Source organism: Ursus maritimus, unplaced genomic scaffold (genome assembly GCF_017311325.1).
Source record: "Ursus maritimus isolate PB19 unplaced genomic scaffold, ASM1731132v1 scaffold_1, whole genome shotgun sequence".
Classification (NCBI taxonomy): domain Eukaryota; kingdom Metazoa; phylum Chordata; class Mammalia; order Carnivora; family Ursidae; genus Ursus; species Ursus maritimus.
The window spans coordinates 27616949-27633315 of record NW_024423343.1 but is presented as its reverse complement, the minus strand read 5'-3'; the positions used below and the strand labels follow the sequence as shown (position 1 = coordinate 27633315).

The window sequence follows — 16367 nt, the reverse complement described above, 5'->3', positions numbered from 1 at the left end:
TTCACAGCCACTTCAGGGACTGCTGAGGGAGCCATTCATGTCTGAGAGGCAAAGCTTAGCATCCCTTAAGATAGTCACGTCAGCATTCATTTTACTATTAATGTATTCAATAAAGAATGATCTGCATTTTGTCAGAAAACACAACTTGTGATCATCGTATTTCCCAACCAACTGAGCCACCCAGGCACCCCTTCACTTAAGATTTTTCTTTATCAGAGCTATTGATCTGTAAATCTTTTTTTGGGGGGGGGGTTATGTCTAGGGGAAGGGGCAACGGGAAAGACAGAGTCTCAAGCACACCCTGTTGAGCATGGAGCCCAGTTTGGGGCTCAATCCCATGAACGTGAGATCATGACCTGAGCCAAAACCAAGAGTCAGATGCCCAACCAACTGTGCCACCCAGATGCCCCTAGTCATGTACTTATTGCCATTTTGTTAACTGTTTTCTAGTTGGTTTTGTAGCTGTTCTCTGTTCTTCCTTCTCTTGCTCTCTCCCCTTAAGATTTGATGACTTTCTTTAATGCTATATTTGGATTCTTTTATCTTTGTTTTTGTGTGTCTATTACAGGATTTTGGTTTGTAGTCACCATGAATTTCATATATAACACCCTATGTATATTGCAGTCTATTTTAAGTTGCTCATCACTTAAGTTTGAACACATTATAAAAACACTACATTCCTACCACATCCCCATGTTTTATATACCTGATCTATTTTGCATCTTTTTACTTTGTGTATCCCTTAACTAATTGTATATATAGTTGATATTACCACTTTTGTCTTTTGCCCTTTATACTAACTTTATAAGTGGTCGACCCACTACGTTAACTATATATTTGCTTTTACTAGTGAGATTTTCCTTCATAGTTTTCTTCTAGTTATGGCCTTTTCTTTTCCACTTAAAGAAGTCTCTAACATTTCTTGTGAGACTGTTTTAGTGGTGATAAACTCCTTAAACTTCTGTTTGTTGGGAAAAATTTTTTTAAAGATTTATTTGTCAAAGAGAGAGAGTGAGCATAAGCAGGGGGAGAGGCAGGCAGAGGGAGAAGCAGGCTCCCAGCAGAGCAGGGAGCCTGATGCAGGACTCGATCCCAGGACCCTGGGATCATGACCTGAGCTGAAGGTAGACGCTTAACTGAGTGAGCCACCTAGGCGTCCCTGGAAAACTTTTTATTTCTCCTTCAATTCTGAATGATAAACTTGCTGGGTAGACTATTCTTGGTTGTAGCTTTTTTCTTTTCAGTCTATATGCCTGAATATATAGTATCAGTCCTTCTGGCTTGCAAAGTTCCTGCTGAAAAATCATCTGATAGTTTTATGGGTACTCCCTTGTATGTAACTAGTTGTTTTTCTCTTGTTGCTTTTAAGATTCTCTTTAATTTTTGACAATTGTAATTATTATATGTCTTTGTGTGGCTCTCTTTGGGTTCATTTTGTTTAGGGCTTTTTGTGCTTCCTAGACCTGAATGTCTGTTTTTTTGCCCAAGTTAGAGAGGTATCAATTAGTACTTCTTCAAATAAGTTTTCTGCCTCAAAAAGATTCTTAAAGTTGGGAGAGATTAAGGCACATTTATATGCTAAAATGAAGGTGCTAATATAGGAGAAGCTAAGATACAAAAGTAGGGATAACTGACAGAGCCTGGCCCTGGATTGAATGGCTTCAGGTTTCTACTAAAATGTTATATAAGTGGTAATCACTAATTTCTCCAATGTTCCCTCTAAAAGTCAACATTGGGAACCAAAAGCTACAAACTACCTGAAAGTAATCTAATTTAGCAATCCTCTGGTAAACAGGATCTTTGCTGCAGAAGGGTGCTGCCTTTTGCTTCCTGACAAGGCTGCTGTGTTTAGGGTTTTCTGTGATTAAGTGACCTTACTGCACTGCAGGGCTACTGATCATCAGATCTGACAGCATTTCTCCAGCAAGCTAACAATAAGATAGCCCTGCTCATGCCAGTGCAAGTTCATCTGGTCAGTCCTGACATCAGAGCCAAAGAATAAATTTATTGCGTTAAGGAGAGTCAACTCTACACTCACCCATCAAGGGGAACTACATTACTGGCAGGTAGCACTATCAAATTCTCAGATACCAAAGAACAATGAAGAAACCTGCTAAAGAATCTTGGAAATCAGTAGCACAGCTGTTTCTAATGCCAAAGTTTTCTATTTTACCAAGAAGGTAACTTAGGCTTCATTTATAGATTGCTCGAATGAGAAAGGTGAGAAAGATGAAAATTAAAAAAGGAAAAAGGCATATATGATTCAGAGTCCTTATGCAGCTGGTACTTGGGGTTAGAAATGCAGAGATAATTGCCTATGAAATCAAAGGCAATAGTCTTTACAAAAAGGTAGGGGTCCTCATTCCATTTTGTACTTAGGACACGGAGTCAAAAAAATCTAGACTCGTTTAACCCAACTAATTTCTGAGGACTTCAATTCAGTTCCTGCCAAGCTCTGATGCTCATGAGAAAAGAGGGACTAGGTCAGACTTTGTAAGCAGACACTTTGCAGGATTTTGAAAGATTTAATAATATCACCATTTCCCTGAAGCTCAGAAGCTCAGTTCTTGGAGGTGCACAACTGGCATTTAAAAACCCAATGATTAAAATGTGAAAAAGTTTATAATGGAAATATGTTAGCACATGTAAGAGATAGGTTTTAAAGAAAAGACCCATCTACACTACACACCCCACCACCACCAAAGGAAAACCTCCAATTCTGAATCTAAGTCATAATTGTCTAAACAAAGAATATGGATAGAAGTGCATAAAGAATAATTTAAAAAAGAAAACCATTTATTCATGTAGTATTACTGTGTTTTCCAAGAATATGTGCTCTAGGTGGGGTAATTTGTACTGAGTTGAGAGGCTTGCAGTAGCACCCACACTGAAATCAGTAAAAAGCGCTGTGAAGCATCCCCAGGGAGATGCAATTTGGTGTTCTTGATACGAGCTACAAACTCTTCCTGAAATGGTTACATTAGGCTGAATGTGGACAGGAATCATATGTCTAGCCATGCTCCCAGCTAATGGAAAAACAATTTTAAATCAAAGGCAGATATTTCGATAGCAACCCATGTGGAAGAAACACGCTTCGATCATTTCTCTAGATACCTCATTTTGCTAATCTCATTGGCTGAAAAAGTAGCAAGATTGCATCAGACATTATATCTTGGCAAATAGTTATGGGAAATAAGGGGCTCTTTTACCTGCTCATTCAAAAATTGTGCTTAAGTTTCTTAGTAACAATCTAAAGCCTGGAGTAGGAATACTTGGGAAGTAATTTTGGTGGTGATTATTCTGGGGTCTGATTATAAAAGTGACACACTGTATCACAGTTATAGATGCTAGCTGCCAAGTCTCACAGTATTTTTTAACAGTTCCAAGAACATAACATTTATCTAACTGCACTGATTCTTTTTTGTTGTCCCTTAGAAAATGATTTTAGATAATTTCATTTCCACTCAGAATACAATCACTTTTTAACTTTCTGAAGGATTTCAGTAAATAAAAAGCTATATGTATTTTATAATAAAGTTAATACATAATTTGCCAGAATTCTTTTCACAGTTTATTAATCTGTTTAGTTTTGAATGATACTGTCTTTTGCAGACAGTCTGTAGCTCCATCTTAGAGTGTTGATATTGGTATATGATTTGCTAAATAAGATCGCTGAAGAAAATGAAGGAAGGGGGAGGAGGTTAGATGACTTGAAAACCTTAGAAGTTCTATAAGTCACCCAAGGGAAAGGGAATTCTTAAAGTAGAATGAGAACAGTTGCTTTCAAGTGTTTTAGTAGTTTGAAGTCCTGATAGATTCATAATTTATTGAGACGAAACCCCAACTGCAGCTAATGACACTTTGAATCAGCTAACTTGAAAAACAAAGCCACAAAATCTGGCTAATATTAAATCTTACAAAGAATAAAGAGCCATATTCATTTACTGAACCTAAGTGTTATCTGCACATTTAGAGTTCTGCTAATGCTTATTTTTCTAAAATTCAACATAAACTGGTGTTTGTTGGCTAATAATTGTACAATTAGATCTCAAATTTTGGTTATAATATAGTCCTCACATGCAGGACAGAGACATGCCAAGTCATGTCTGTGTAGACTGTGTTTTAAGAACTAGGCTGCCCATAAGTTAGCCTCCTAAATTATGCATATTCAATTCCCAACAGCATGCAATCTTTTCTCTTTGTAACAGATAACCCCTAGACCTAATATGCCTGATTTGGGGTGGGGGGGAGTGTGTAGGGGAAGAGGAAGTGTTGCTATGAAATGATCTCTCTTAGCTTATTATTAGTTCATGCATGCATTTGGGTACACTAAATGGCATAAAAAGATGTTCACAGTGTACCAAGTGCAATGATTGGTTAAAAGTAGTATGTACAGTATGAAACCATTTTAATGGGGAAAAAATAATCTGCAGAGGAAAAAGTCTGAAATGATATGTACCAAAGTGGTAAGATAATAGATGGCTTTCTTATTTTTGTTTTCTATAATGACTGGTATTTTTTTGTAATAAGAAAAAAATAAGTTTGACCAAATTAAGTGGGTGGAATCTTGGTAACACTATTTTATTCATTTAGCTAATTTGTTCAGCAAATACTGATTAGCTCTCACTCTACATCAGGTATGGGTCTGGGCCCTGGGGATATAGCAGTGAACAAAACAGATAAAAAGCCATGACCTTTTGTAGCTTAGATCTGGTGGGGAAAGCAGGCCACTGGATACGGCTGCAGAGATTGAGCAAGCACAACCTCCGTATCCATGCCCAACGGCCCAAGAGATGGGGACAGACAAAATACCATGTTATATGGCAATCAGCAAGAAGGAAGACAGGAAGTGTGTGGGGGGAGGGGGAGTCAAGGAGACTTCATTAAGGTGAGGGTTGTGTAAAGACCTAAAAGAGGTAAGGAAGCAACCCTGCAGTTATCTGGGGAAAGGAAAAATAAGGATAGAAACTCACACAGGATCCTGCTCAAAGACCCGGTGTGACCAGAACAGAGGAATGAGGGGACAGGTAGTGGGAGATGAGGACAAAGAGGTAACTGGGGAGGAGACCGTACATGGCCTTGGCTTTTACCCGGAGTGAGAGGTGATGCTATTCCTTCGGCTGAGGGGTGGCATCATCTAACCTACACATCAGCTCTAGCTGTAGTTTCAGAACAGACGGAAGGGGGAGATCAGTCACTGCACTAGCGCAGCAGAGAGACGACCGTGGCGGGGACCTGGGTGGTAGCAGTGGAGGTGGTGACAAGTGGATGTATTTTGAAGGTGAAGCCAGCAGGATTTGCTGAGGGACCGGATGTGGACATGAGAGAAAGGTGTGTTCGGCGTGAACAGCAGGATGGCGAGAGGAACAGGTGCCCGTCAGCTAGACAGGGAGGTCTGCAGCAGGCATAGTTCACAACAGCAGTGGGGGCAGGAAGATTAGTTCCGTTCTGGGCATATGAAGTTTACGATGCTGGCGAATGGCCAAAGGACATTTCAACCTTTGTACTTAGCCTCCCCTCAACTCTATAGAAAGACAGTTTCTTTTTTGTAATAAGGTAACAAAGGAAGGGGTGGGAAGAGAATCTTGGTAATCAGGTGACGTGGATAGGAACTGGTCGAGGAGCTGAGCAAGCTGCTACATTTGGTGGTGCCAGTCTGATGGGATACACACCCATACACTCGTGTTTTTTCCTGGTACTTACCTGGATATATAATGTTAATAAAAATGAGAATCTTTATGATAGAAATTGCTCACTTTTCAGTAAAGCTGATATTTCAGTGAGAACTAATGCTGAATATAATCATAATTTCGAGGACAATGTGAGGCCAAAGACGGGAAAAGGTGGCTTAAAAGGTAGCAGAATCACGTCTGGTATTCTCTTGATACTCCCAAGTGGAGGTACTAAGCAAGTAAAACCAAATGTTCCCCAACATAATTCTGCCCTAAGCAACTGGGAGAATAGGCATCAGATTCCCTATTGGCCTCAACTAGTGTTGGAGAGAATCTAGTTTTAAATTTATATCACAATAGGAACTTTGGATTCACCAGGTACCCAAGTCCCCAAATCACATTTTGATGCTAGAGAATGGGAAATACTCAGATATCCACATTAATTTCTAGAATGTCTTTCCCTGGAATGAACTAGGTATATTTAGAAGGAAATATAGGACTTAAATTTCTGAAAAGCTAGTCCAAATAGCTGGTGTCAGTCTGAAGATGTTTTCAGCAGTCTGAGGTAAAATGAGGAAAAGAGAATAGAACGAATCTTAAAATCTATTTTACTTTTTAAATTATTTTTTAAAGTTTTTATTTGTCAGGGAGACAGTGAGCGAGCAAAGCAGGGGGAACAGCAGAGGGAGAGAGAGAAGCAGACTCCCTTTTGAGTAGAGACCCTGATTTGGGGCTTGATCCCAGGGCCCTGAGATCATGACCTGAGCTGAAGGCAGATGCTTAATCGACTGAGCCACCCAGGTGTCCCAGATATCTCCATATTCCTGTTTTAAATTTACATGTCTGTGAAATGGGAAGATCTGGTAAATGCTGACCCAGGGAAAATGTACTCATTAACGCTAAGCCAGTTGTCATGCCTGCTCTCCTAGGCAGACTGAGCAACTGTGAGCATAGGAGAGCCTGTGTCAGCAACCCCACCTTCCCCCTCATGGGACATCACCGTCGGCCACCTCCCTGCCTTTCTTCCCACTCTTCCACATGACCTCAATCAAGGCTTTAGGAGAATTAGAAGTGGTTCCTCTTTAGAGTCTAGAGACCTCTGGCCATCACCACCACCAATAGCAAATGTGCTGGGGAAAGTTGCAGTGATCTGGTTCTGCGCGGGGACTCTGCTGCTAACCAGCTTTGTCACCTCAGGCAAGTCACGTAGCATCTCAGAGTCACAGCTCTTTCTCTTTCTAAATACCATCTGTTTCCCATCTAAAAGGACTGCTGTAAAAAACAAATAACATATTTATGGGAAAGCGCTTTTTAATTGATAAAACCGTAATTATCTTACATGGGTACCACCTTAAATAAATGAAATGGGCTGGGGAGGAGAAAACAGGGCTGCAACGTATTCTCCACTGAATGACCCTGGGTTTTGGGAGAAGAGGAGCAGGAGAGACTATGCAGAGTGGAGCATCCAGGATCTAAGGCTGACTGCTGCTAGCCGGGAAGGAGGGGAGGCTCAGAGCTTCTGATTTCCTCAGCGACACCAGGGAGCTTCACTGTGTACACGTGAAAACTGGTTATTTAAATGTTAGCAACTATGTCACAACTTTAAAAGCCAGGGAGACCATTCCTGAAAGGCCAAACAACACATGTCTGAGGGCTGAATTTGGCCCTGAGGTGCCCGTTGGTGACATGTGATTTACACACACATCCTCCTGTTCCTGCTGTTCAGCGGGATATATAGGGCTGAGACCCCCTACCAGTTCTTCTCAGTGTCCCCCCCAAAGACTTCCCTATGGCTGCTGATGTGGCTGTGTCCACACAGTGCTAAGGTCTGCCAGAGAGTTCTTCACGTACCTTCATGTGTGGACACTGTAAATAACTCTTCTCATGAAAAGTTAACTGGGCTTGAACCAGTCCAACAGGGTCACCATCTGGGAGTCCTCAGAAACAGTGAATTGTCAGCACTGTAAACATTTTAGACTTCATGGAAGACACTGACTTTTTCTAAACTAATCATCCCTGCCAGTCAAGATGTGCAGTATGGGTTCAAGAACAAGGCATTCATTTAGCAACAATAACAAGAATACTGAGGATGAAGACCGGGCGGTCATCATAATGAAAGGCCTAAAAGCAAACTGTGACTTCCCTAATAAGGCGACGACCAAAGTTCGCTCTCTGGCGGGGGAGCACCAATACGATTAATCAGTCTGTTTTCAGTTTTCTCACGACAGCAATATTAACAGTTTGCTTTATTCTGTTTATATGGTGCTGACAGGTCTTCAGCATGTTGGGCCTACTAGCTGGAGATTAATGGCTACTCCTATACGGAGGTAAAAACCAGGCAAGGAGAGAATGCCTTTCACAACTAGATAAGAACTGGCTTCTCCTGCTCTCTTTTGTTCCCCTGCTGCACATCAACTCTCTTTTAATTTCTATCAAGGTTATGTAAGATTAGTTGTATCCGGTAGGTTCTTATGTTTAAATTCCACTTTAAATGTTCTGTCCCCAAGTGAAACAGAAACAAAGGGAACCTGAAATATTACTTCTGGATAAGTTTATCATCTCTCTTATCAAGGGTACAGTTGACTAATTTTGTTTTTTAAAATGTCAGAGTCCTTCTAAAGGTAAAAGATAGGTAAGAGATGGCCTCTGGTGACAGGAATTTTAGTACATTCGATGCGTAGTGGTTCCCCTTTGCACCTATGGTTATTTAGTGCACACTTTAAGAGGCAGAAATGATATGAAGTACGGCCCACCTGCAAAAAGTACAGGCATCCCAGAAAATCTTAGACCTGTTGCACTAAATAGTCCTATTTCAAAATAAAAAGATTTGAAATAACTCGAGACCAGCCCCCTGTAAGTACTGCTTGTTACTGTATACTTTTCTCTGTGCCAGGGTGGGAAGACATGGTAAGCCCAAATGTTATTTTAACAGCATATAAGTATAGAGAAACTAAGATAACAAATTTTTTTAAAAAAATCAATGTGCTCCTCTAGGGTTCTGTAGGAATCTCATTCTTTGGTCTTAGGGAACCTTCTGCTCCACCCATTTTTATGCAACAACTGCATGAATAAGTATGCATCGCATACCCGGGAACCTCAGGCCCTGTGGCCAGGGTGAGTTCTCCAGCCCACGTCCTCTGGCTCCTCTCCTGACATAGGAACAGAAGGGGACTGACTCCAGTAGACAGGGCATCAGGGGCGGCTTTTAAGTGGAGACTTCTGACAAAGATTTTTAAAGCCAGAGCTAAGAACATTCTAGGACAGTAAAGCAGTATTAATAATAGTATGTATTGAGTGCTTACTATGTATAAGCACTATTGTACACACTTCAGTTGTAAAAAAACAATTTAATTCCCATGACAGAATGCATTAAAGAAGTGAAATCGTGTTTTAAGTACAAGATATTTGACAATAGACCAATATACTGGACTAGATCTGCACATATCTAGAATTCCATGCTTGTACTTAATAATTTGCCTGACACTAAGGTTCAGTGGGAAAGGGAAGAAACCGACGTGAGGCTAGTCTGAAAGATACTGCAATAGTCCTGAGACTCCAAGCCAGGGTGGTACACTGGAAGTGAAAAGGAGAGGAAAGATTTGAGACTTATGCCCAAAACACAACGAACTAAATTTTTTTTGACTGCTTTGATTTTTTAGTTCATCTATTCATTCATTCAGGAATTGTTGTTTCTTATATTTTTTTTATTATGTTAGTCACCATACAGTACATCCCTGGTTTTTGAGGTAAAGTTCAATGATTCATTAGTTGTGCATAACACCCAGTGCACCATGCAATACGTGCCCTCCTTACTACCCATCACCAGCCTATCCCATTCCCCCCCCCCCCGGAAGCCCTCAGTTTGTTATTTTTGAGGGTTGCAGATGGGTCAGACATTGTGCTCAAGGACATGTAACGAAGAAATAAAATCCCAAGATTGACTCCTTCTCAAAATTGGGCTACCAGCCATTATTCAGGGGTCTTAAGTGACACCACAGCAGACATTCGTCCATCCCTCCCTCCTTCCTTCCATCCTTCCTTTCAAAACTTACTGAGTGCCTACCTTGTGCCAGGAATTGCACTACATAATGGTCATGAACAAGTGAGGAAAGAAAAATTAAGGGAAAGAAAAAAAGACTGCTGTCTTCATTTTCATAGCCCTAGGAGTGCCTTCTTTCTAGAATTTCCATTCCTTTCTGGTGGTCTGGCCATAAGGTATACGACATGGTGGTAAACCACCAGACTGCAGGAACAGCAAAGGTATTCTTAGTCATCCAAATGAAGAGAGGACCTATTTACTTTCTAAATGTATGCCCTGATGTGGCACATTTATCCAAAGTAAAACACTGTATCAGAAAGGTATCTAGGGGCACCTGCCTTTGGCTCGGCTGTGATATCAGGGTCCTGGGATTGAGCCCTGCGGTGGGCTCCCTGCCCAGCAAGGAATGGGCTTCTCCTTCTGCCTCTCCACCTGGCTTGTGCTCACTCTCTCTTGCTCTCTCTCTCAAATGAATGAATAAAATCTAAAAAAAAAAAAAAAAAAAAAAAAAAAAAAAAAGTACCATGATTCCATGTGTAGATTTTAATACTGTCTAGAGGTACAGGCACAAGAAAAACTAGCTCTGAGCAAAGCCAGAAGTGAACAGAACATACTTTGAACCTTAAAAATCTTGTATCTAGTTTAGTTGGTAAATTAGAGACATATAATCCTATGGCCTTTTAAATCCTGATCTTTTAAAATTAAGATTTGCCTAGGGGCGCCTGGGTGGCGCAGCGGTTAAGCGTCTGCCTTCGGCTCAGGGCGTGATCCCGGCGTTATGGGATCGAGCCCCACATCAGGCTCCTCCGCTAGGAGCCTGCTTCTTCCTCTCCCACTCCCCCTGCTTGTGTTCCCTCTCTCGCTGGCTGTCTCTGTCTCTGTCGAATAAATAAATAAAATCTTTAAAAAAAAAAAAAAAAGATTTGCCTAGACTTTGTAAGAATAAATCCTGACCATTTTCTAGTGCTTTTTGAAAAACAACTAGGTAACAGAATGACTACCACTGAGAGGTATTTTGCTTTATGGCAGCTGTCTTTCATTACTATTTTATGAGAGCGTGTCTAGATATTATGTATTCCTCACTATCTACATTTAGTTCTTTTTAAAATGTCTTCTTCAGATGCCTGGGGTTATGTCAGTTTCTTTGGATCTAAACAGATCTCAAATAACAAACTATATCACTTTAATACTTTCTAAAGGTTCTTTTGCATGTAGGCTCACCTCCAGAAACCATGACTAAGGTATGCTTTTGGTCATTTCTATTAAAACATTAAAAGGTATTTTTAGGGACCTATGAACACCATCAACAATTATTTCGAGTGTAAGCTAGTTCATATATGCCAAGGGTGAAACTTGAAATGCCAATAAAATCTAACTGTAAAAGAAGGAATTTGATGAGAGCAGGCACATTTTAACTTCAGGTTTATTTTGAGGACCTGAGCCTGGTACGGACTTGTGTGTCCTATGCTCTCTGCGATGATAACGACACTGTGGCAGAACAGCCTGCACGGATGGGGACGTGAAAAGGCTGAGTCCTGGGCCTGTGCATCTTAACCCCAGCCTCCACCGCCTCCACCACTCACCACGCCCGCTTCTGTATGGAAAGTAAGATCTGAACAACCACCTACTTATTTCCATAGAAAAATGTCTTTAAGTTATGGAATAGTTCAAACACGCTCACTTACAAATGCAACTAGGAAGAGTGGAAAACACTCCAGAAGTGATCAATGAGGACACTCCCAATTATCCTCTCAAGTTAGCCTAAGGGGAAGAGCAGTCTTCACTGGGGTGGGAAGCTAGTTCCCTGGGTGAAGAGCCCTCCGTTATGCTGAGATACTACCTTCATTTTTCTAGGCTCAACCGAAGAAGACTTTGGAGGAAAAAAAGTCAACGATGAGTCCAGAGGGAGAGCCACAGAGCTCGAAAGGGTGCACACCGGGAAGGCCAGGGAGGTCAGCAGACCTCCTCTCTGGACCAGAGAGGAAAACCAAGCGGAGCTGGCTGACCCTGTGACCCACCTGCGGCGCAGATCCTCGGCCACGGCTGCCCGGCAGCTGAGCCGCACCACGGTGGCCAGCGGCTCAGCGTGGCGGTACAGCATGGGGTTCTCCTGCTGGATGTCGATCAGGGGCTCTTCGTACACGTACTCCAGAAACTCTTTGGCCTGCTTCGATACCTATGAAAAAAACTTCCTCAGTCAGTCTGGAGAATCATCCAGCTTGCCACACCTCCTCCAGCTAGGAACCAGAGTTTAAATATCAAAGTCCCATTATTTTCTGAGCAAGCCAAGAGAAAAAGCCCCTAATTTAAATATAAAATTTGGCTTTTCTTTCTCTCCTCCGGAAACTTGTAAAAGTAACCTTGGCATGGAAAGGAATTCATTAATTCTGAATCTTGATAATGGCGAGGATTACACAAATCTACACGTGATAAAACGACACACTATACAGACCCCGGATACCCATGTTCACTTCTGTTGTTTTTTTATAGTGTACCATAGTGATCTAAGATGTAACCAATGGGAGAAACCAACTGGGTGAAAGGTACACAGGACCCCTCTTTATCTATGCAACTTCCTGTGGATCTATAATCATTTCAACTTAATATTGCTATTAAGAGTGTTAGATTTTCATTTTAAAAACTACATACATGTATATTCTGTACTACTTTTATAAGTAGCCATTAAAAAAACAGGTAAATCATGTACATATTACAAAATCCAAAAGTAATAAAAGGATAGCTTAAAATGACATTATATGCAGGATAATTTGCATAGAAAACAGGCTCAAAAAACACTTCAGTGAGCAGAAAGGAGCGCTCTTAGAATAACTTTGAGCTTGGGCTGACGGGCTACTCTATCCATCAGATTCTATATCCACTTCTGATAGTAAACATCAAGACTATGAAAAGGTGATTTTAAAATGTCATTGTCATTAGAGTAGAAACACAATGCATCTGAGATACAGAAGGAGTAGCTTAAATAATGTATAACAAGTGGGGAATCTGGGGGAGTCTTTACATACCAATTCACTGATACCGAGATGTGGACTGGCTAATGATATGTAGATTTGGCTTAGTTTCTTTTTTTGGAAGGTAAAACCTCTCTAAAAAGTTTTCACCAAAACTGATCTAGTACTGGGAGTAATGACAGAATTCAACATTTAAAAAATTTTCCTTATTAAAAAGAAAATTGAAAATCCACTATGCTTTACATTCCAGGCTAGAATTTTTATCAATGAAGATAAATAGGATACAGTTCTTACCCTCAAGGGACTCACTATTTAGTATCAGAGATAAATATTTAAAACAAAAACTACGTGCAGCACATAGCCTGTCCTCTACTACGGAAGAAATACAGATGAGGTCCATTGGTAGCTAAAAGGAAGAAGAAATCAACTGTCCTGGGGCGAAGAAAGCCCCTGGCAAGGTCTAGAAGGGTAAACAGAAATTCACTTGGTGGGCAAGGATGGGACAGAGGAGAGTACCACAACTAGATACAACCACGAAAACCCATCTTTATGAATAGGTGATAACTAAATGTACGGCTATTATATGTTGATTAAAACACATTTATGTAATTTAATATTTTATAATATAAAATAGAGCTCATACAAAAGTTTGTTATAGAGAGATACAAAAAAAGGCATTGATTTTTTTTTTCCTAATAAAAGTCGCATTTTTTTTTCCTTATTAGCAATTATTTTTGAGGTACCTGTTGTGTGATCCTTTGGGGTCCTGCAGTTATATAGGTGGTGAAAGTTACAGTCTCTGCAAATCAGGTCACAAAGGGGCACCTAGAATTAGCCAAAATCTTTCACTACTTAACCAGATGGGAAATAACAGTCGGCAGGGATAAATAATGCCTCTCTGAGGCATGGAGACACAGGTACATGTCAGATAGATACCACAGCAGGCACTAGTGGAGAATAAAGCAGGCATGGCCCTGTCCTCAGGTAGCTCAAGGTTCAGTGGCGAAACACAGAATTGGGTTCAAATATTTTATTTATCATGGTTAAATATTTGCTATATTTAAATATCTTCAATGAGGAAAAAAAACCTGATGTGGTGTTCTGGGAAATGAAGTACAGTCCACTTGAAACTGTTCTGAAAAATGATGTATTGTACAATTCAATTAGTCTTTCTGGCTCTATTGAGCAGTGTTTATACTGAGTCAGGGCCCTGCTGAATTAGGTTAACAATACTACCTTTTAGTAGGTGAACAGAAGGACAAAGGGCACTGGCCAGTCTCCCAGGCCTGAAAAGGCTTCTCTCTTCAGGTGGTACTTAAGCCCAAAAGGGAAAGAAAAAAAAGAAAGTCTTTTTCAGAGACAGTAAAAGCAGTGAGACAAATGGGACAGCAGCTACCGACATCTCGGTGTTCATAAGCTGAAATTACTAAAAACAAAAACAGAGCTAGTTTCGATCATGTCTAAGGCACTGCTTCACGAAGTTATTACCCAGTGTTAAGAATACAGAGCATACTGTGGCCTCAGCTGCTCGAATCCCTGCAACACTGAGCCATGTTTTTGGCAGCATGGCTGAGCACATGCTCACTTCTGAGAATCTACCACTTATAATGGTAAGGGAATTTTTGAAAGAATTAAGAATTTGGCATAAAATGCTATTTTTGCAAAAGACAGTGCTATATCCCCACTGATTTCCTAAGTTCTAAATAACCCTGCATACTGGTATAAGGATTCCACTTTCCAAACTCACTATAATTAGAAAGCTTTCAAAAAAGATAATGTTAAATATATAGTTACTAGGGAAGGAAGCCAATGATATTCTTAGGTGATAAAGTTTATGTGAGAAAGTTTCTTTCCTGTTAACAGAAATATTACATAAATTATATGTGAAAACCAAATATATTCCACCTAAGAGCTAAGAGCTACTGTCCTATTTCTTGCCAACCAAATTAGGAAAACCATGAAAAGCCTGAGTGCTGTTTCTGATGTATATAACAACTCAGCTCATAGGTGCAGATGGATAGACCCAATACATTTTTAAAAAGGTTTTGGTTCGCATTCTTTTCCATGATCCTACTCTATTCACATTAGAAACAACTTTTGTAGGGTCAATAGTTCATTTTTCAAACCTACTGATCTTTTAGTATTAACATTTATTGTAATTAATATAATTTCTTTCCATGGCTTTTTTAGTTTAAAAACAGACTCATTAGCTATAAGAACTCAAGTCTGTGACTTGACTTTGTTGCAGTTCGTGAACTGGTGCCCCCTTCACGGTGCTGCAGTCTGCGTGATTCAAGAGCTGAGGAAGAGGAAGTCGAGGCAGAAAGCTGCTTCTCCACACCTCACATACAGGAGTTGTTGGAGGAAACAGCAAGTGGGTTATAATCAGCTACAAATTATAAGGACGAAATCTGCTCTATAAACACAGGTATTTACAAATAAACATATTTGTTATTTGAAAAGTAACCATCATTGGTATAGATTTAAACGTAATACACCTTTTGTTAAACTGGTGACAGCTACCTCTTAAAAACAGAATTCTCAAATGTTCAGGTTTACGTAATTCTGAGAAAGAGGTTCTGGAATGGTGTCCTGGTATGTTCCCCCACAAAAATAGCCCCGGGTAAGAAAGCAATGGAGCAAAGGGAATGCTTAACCATAGACAGCAGTTTGGAGATGATATGGTAGGGGTAGGAGTAGTTGTGAGGACTTCAGTTTTTGTTAAGGGAGAAAAATGCATTAGAATAAAACAGATGAGAACATAATTTTAGAATAACAAGAACTGGTACAAATAATCTAGTTCCATTTTTCTCAACCTATGCTCCAAGGAATACTGGTCCCACAAAAATGGTGTTCTGAGGTCCAACAAGAAAAATGCCACACGCCACATTCTTCCTTAGTGATTCAAAGTGTAGCACGTTAGCCTATGAAAGCCTGTGGACATTGTGTCTGCTTCACCTGCTTAGCCCAGCAATTTCCCAAACCTGTCTGCAGACAAGGCAGCTATTTAGTGCCATTCAGGCCTTGTGCAGGGGCCGGTGGGAAATGAAACTCAGTCTCGGCCCTATTTACCAACTGGAGGAAGGGGCCTCTATCTCTAACTCCTTCTGTCCTCTTGCGTGCTGTGAGCTCCCAGGGCTGCGTTCTCTTGAGGGGCCCTGTTCCAATTACAAAGCTGGCCTGGCTGTGACCCTCCTACAGAACCCCCTTTTGAGTAATACCTATTAACAAGCACAGAACTTGTTAACGCTCCATGGACCATATTTTGAGAAACACTGAATTAATATACTTAATAGAAAAAAAAACACTGACTCCAGAGAGCTTAAGTGACCCATCTGCTCAGGTCTCCGGATACTCTGTTCTGTGCTTTTTAGTATTATTTATAGTTACAGTTCTTTTTATTCTTTAAGAACTCTACCATAGACTATCTATTCATCACTCCTCAAAGGAGGTGATTCCTGTCCATGTTCTGTCCTTCCCTTTCCCCAAATACAAAGCCAAGGGGCTACAAAGGGAGACTAACTGATGATGTAACTTGGTGGTACGCTGACCTTTGATTTTAACTATGAAACAAAAATTAAAGTCCAGTACCTGTCATTTATCTAGAAGTCGCTTATTTGTATATTTGTTTACAGTTCCATTGGAACACGAGCATTCACAAGGCAGAGACCACGTCCCCACTGCCTA

General features: G+C 40.5%; 1 protein-coding gene across 5 annotated transcripts in view; it reads right to left on the bottom strand.

The window, feature by feature from the left end:
* PLEKHM3 (pleckstrin homology domain containing M3) overlaps positions 1-16367 on the bottom strand; it is a 168184-nt gene that overhangs the window by 79394 nt on the left and 72423 nt on the right. For all 5 annotated transcript variants that reach the window (XR_005837584.1, XM_008687434.2, XM_040641349.1 and 2 more), the window contains exon 5: positions 11730-11887. Coding sequence is in view for 4 of the 5 variants with exons in the window: in XM_008687434.2 (XP_008685656.1) it covers positions 11730-11887 (158 nt within the window). In the remaining variant the exon portion in view is untranslated. The remainder of the gene's footprint in view (positions 1-11729; positions 11888-16367) is intronic.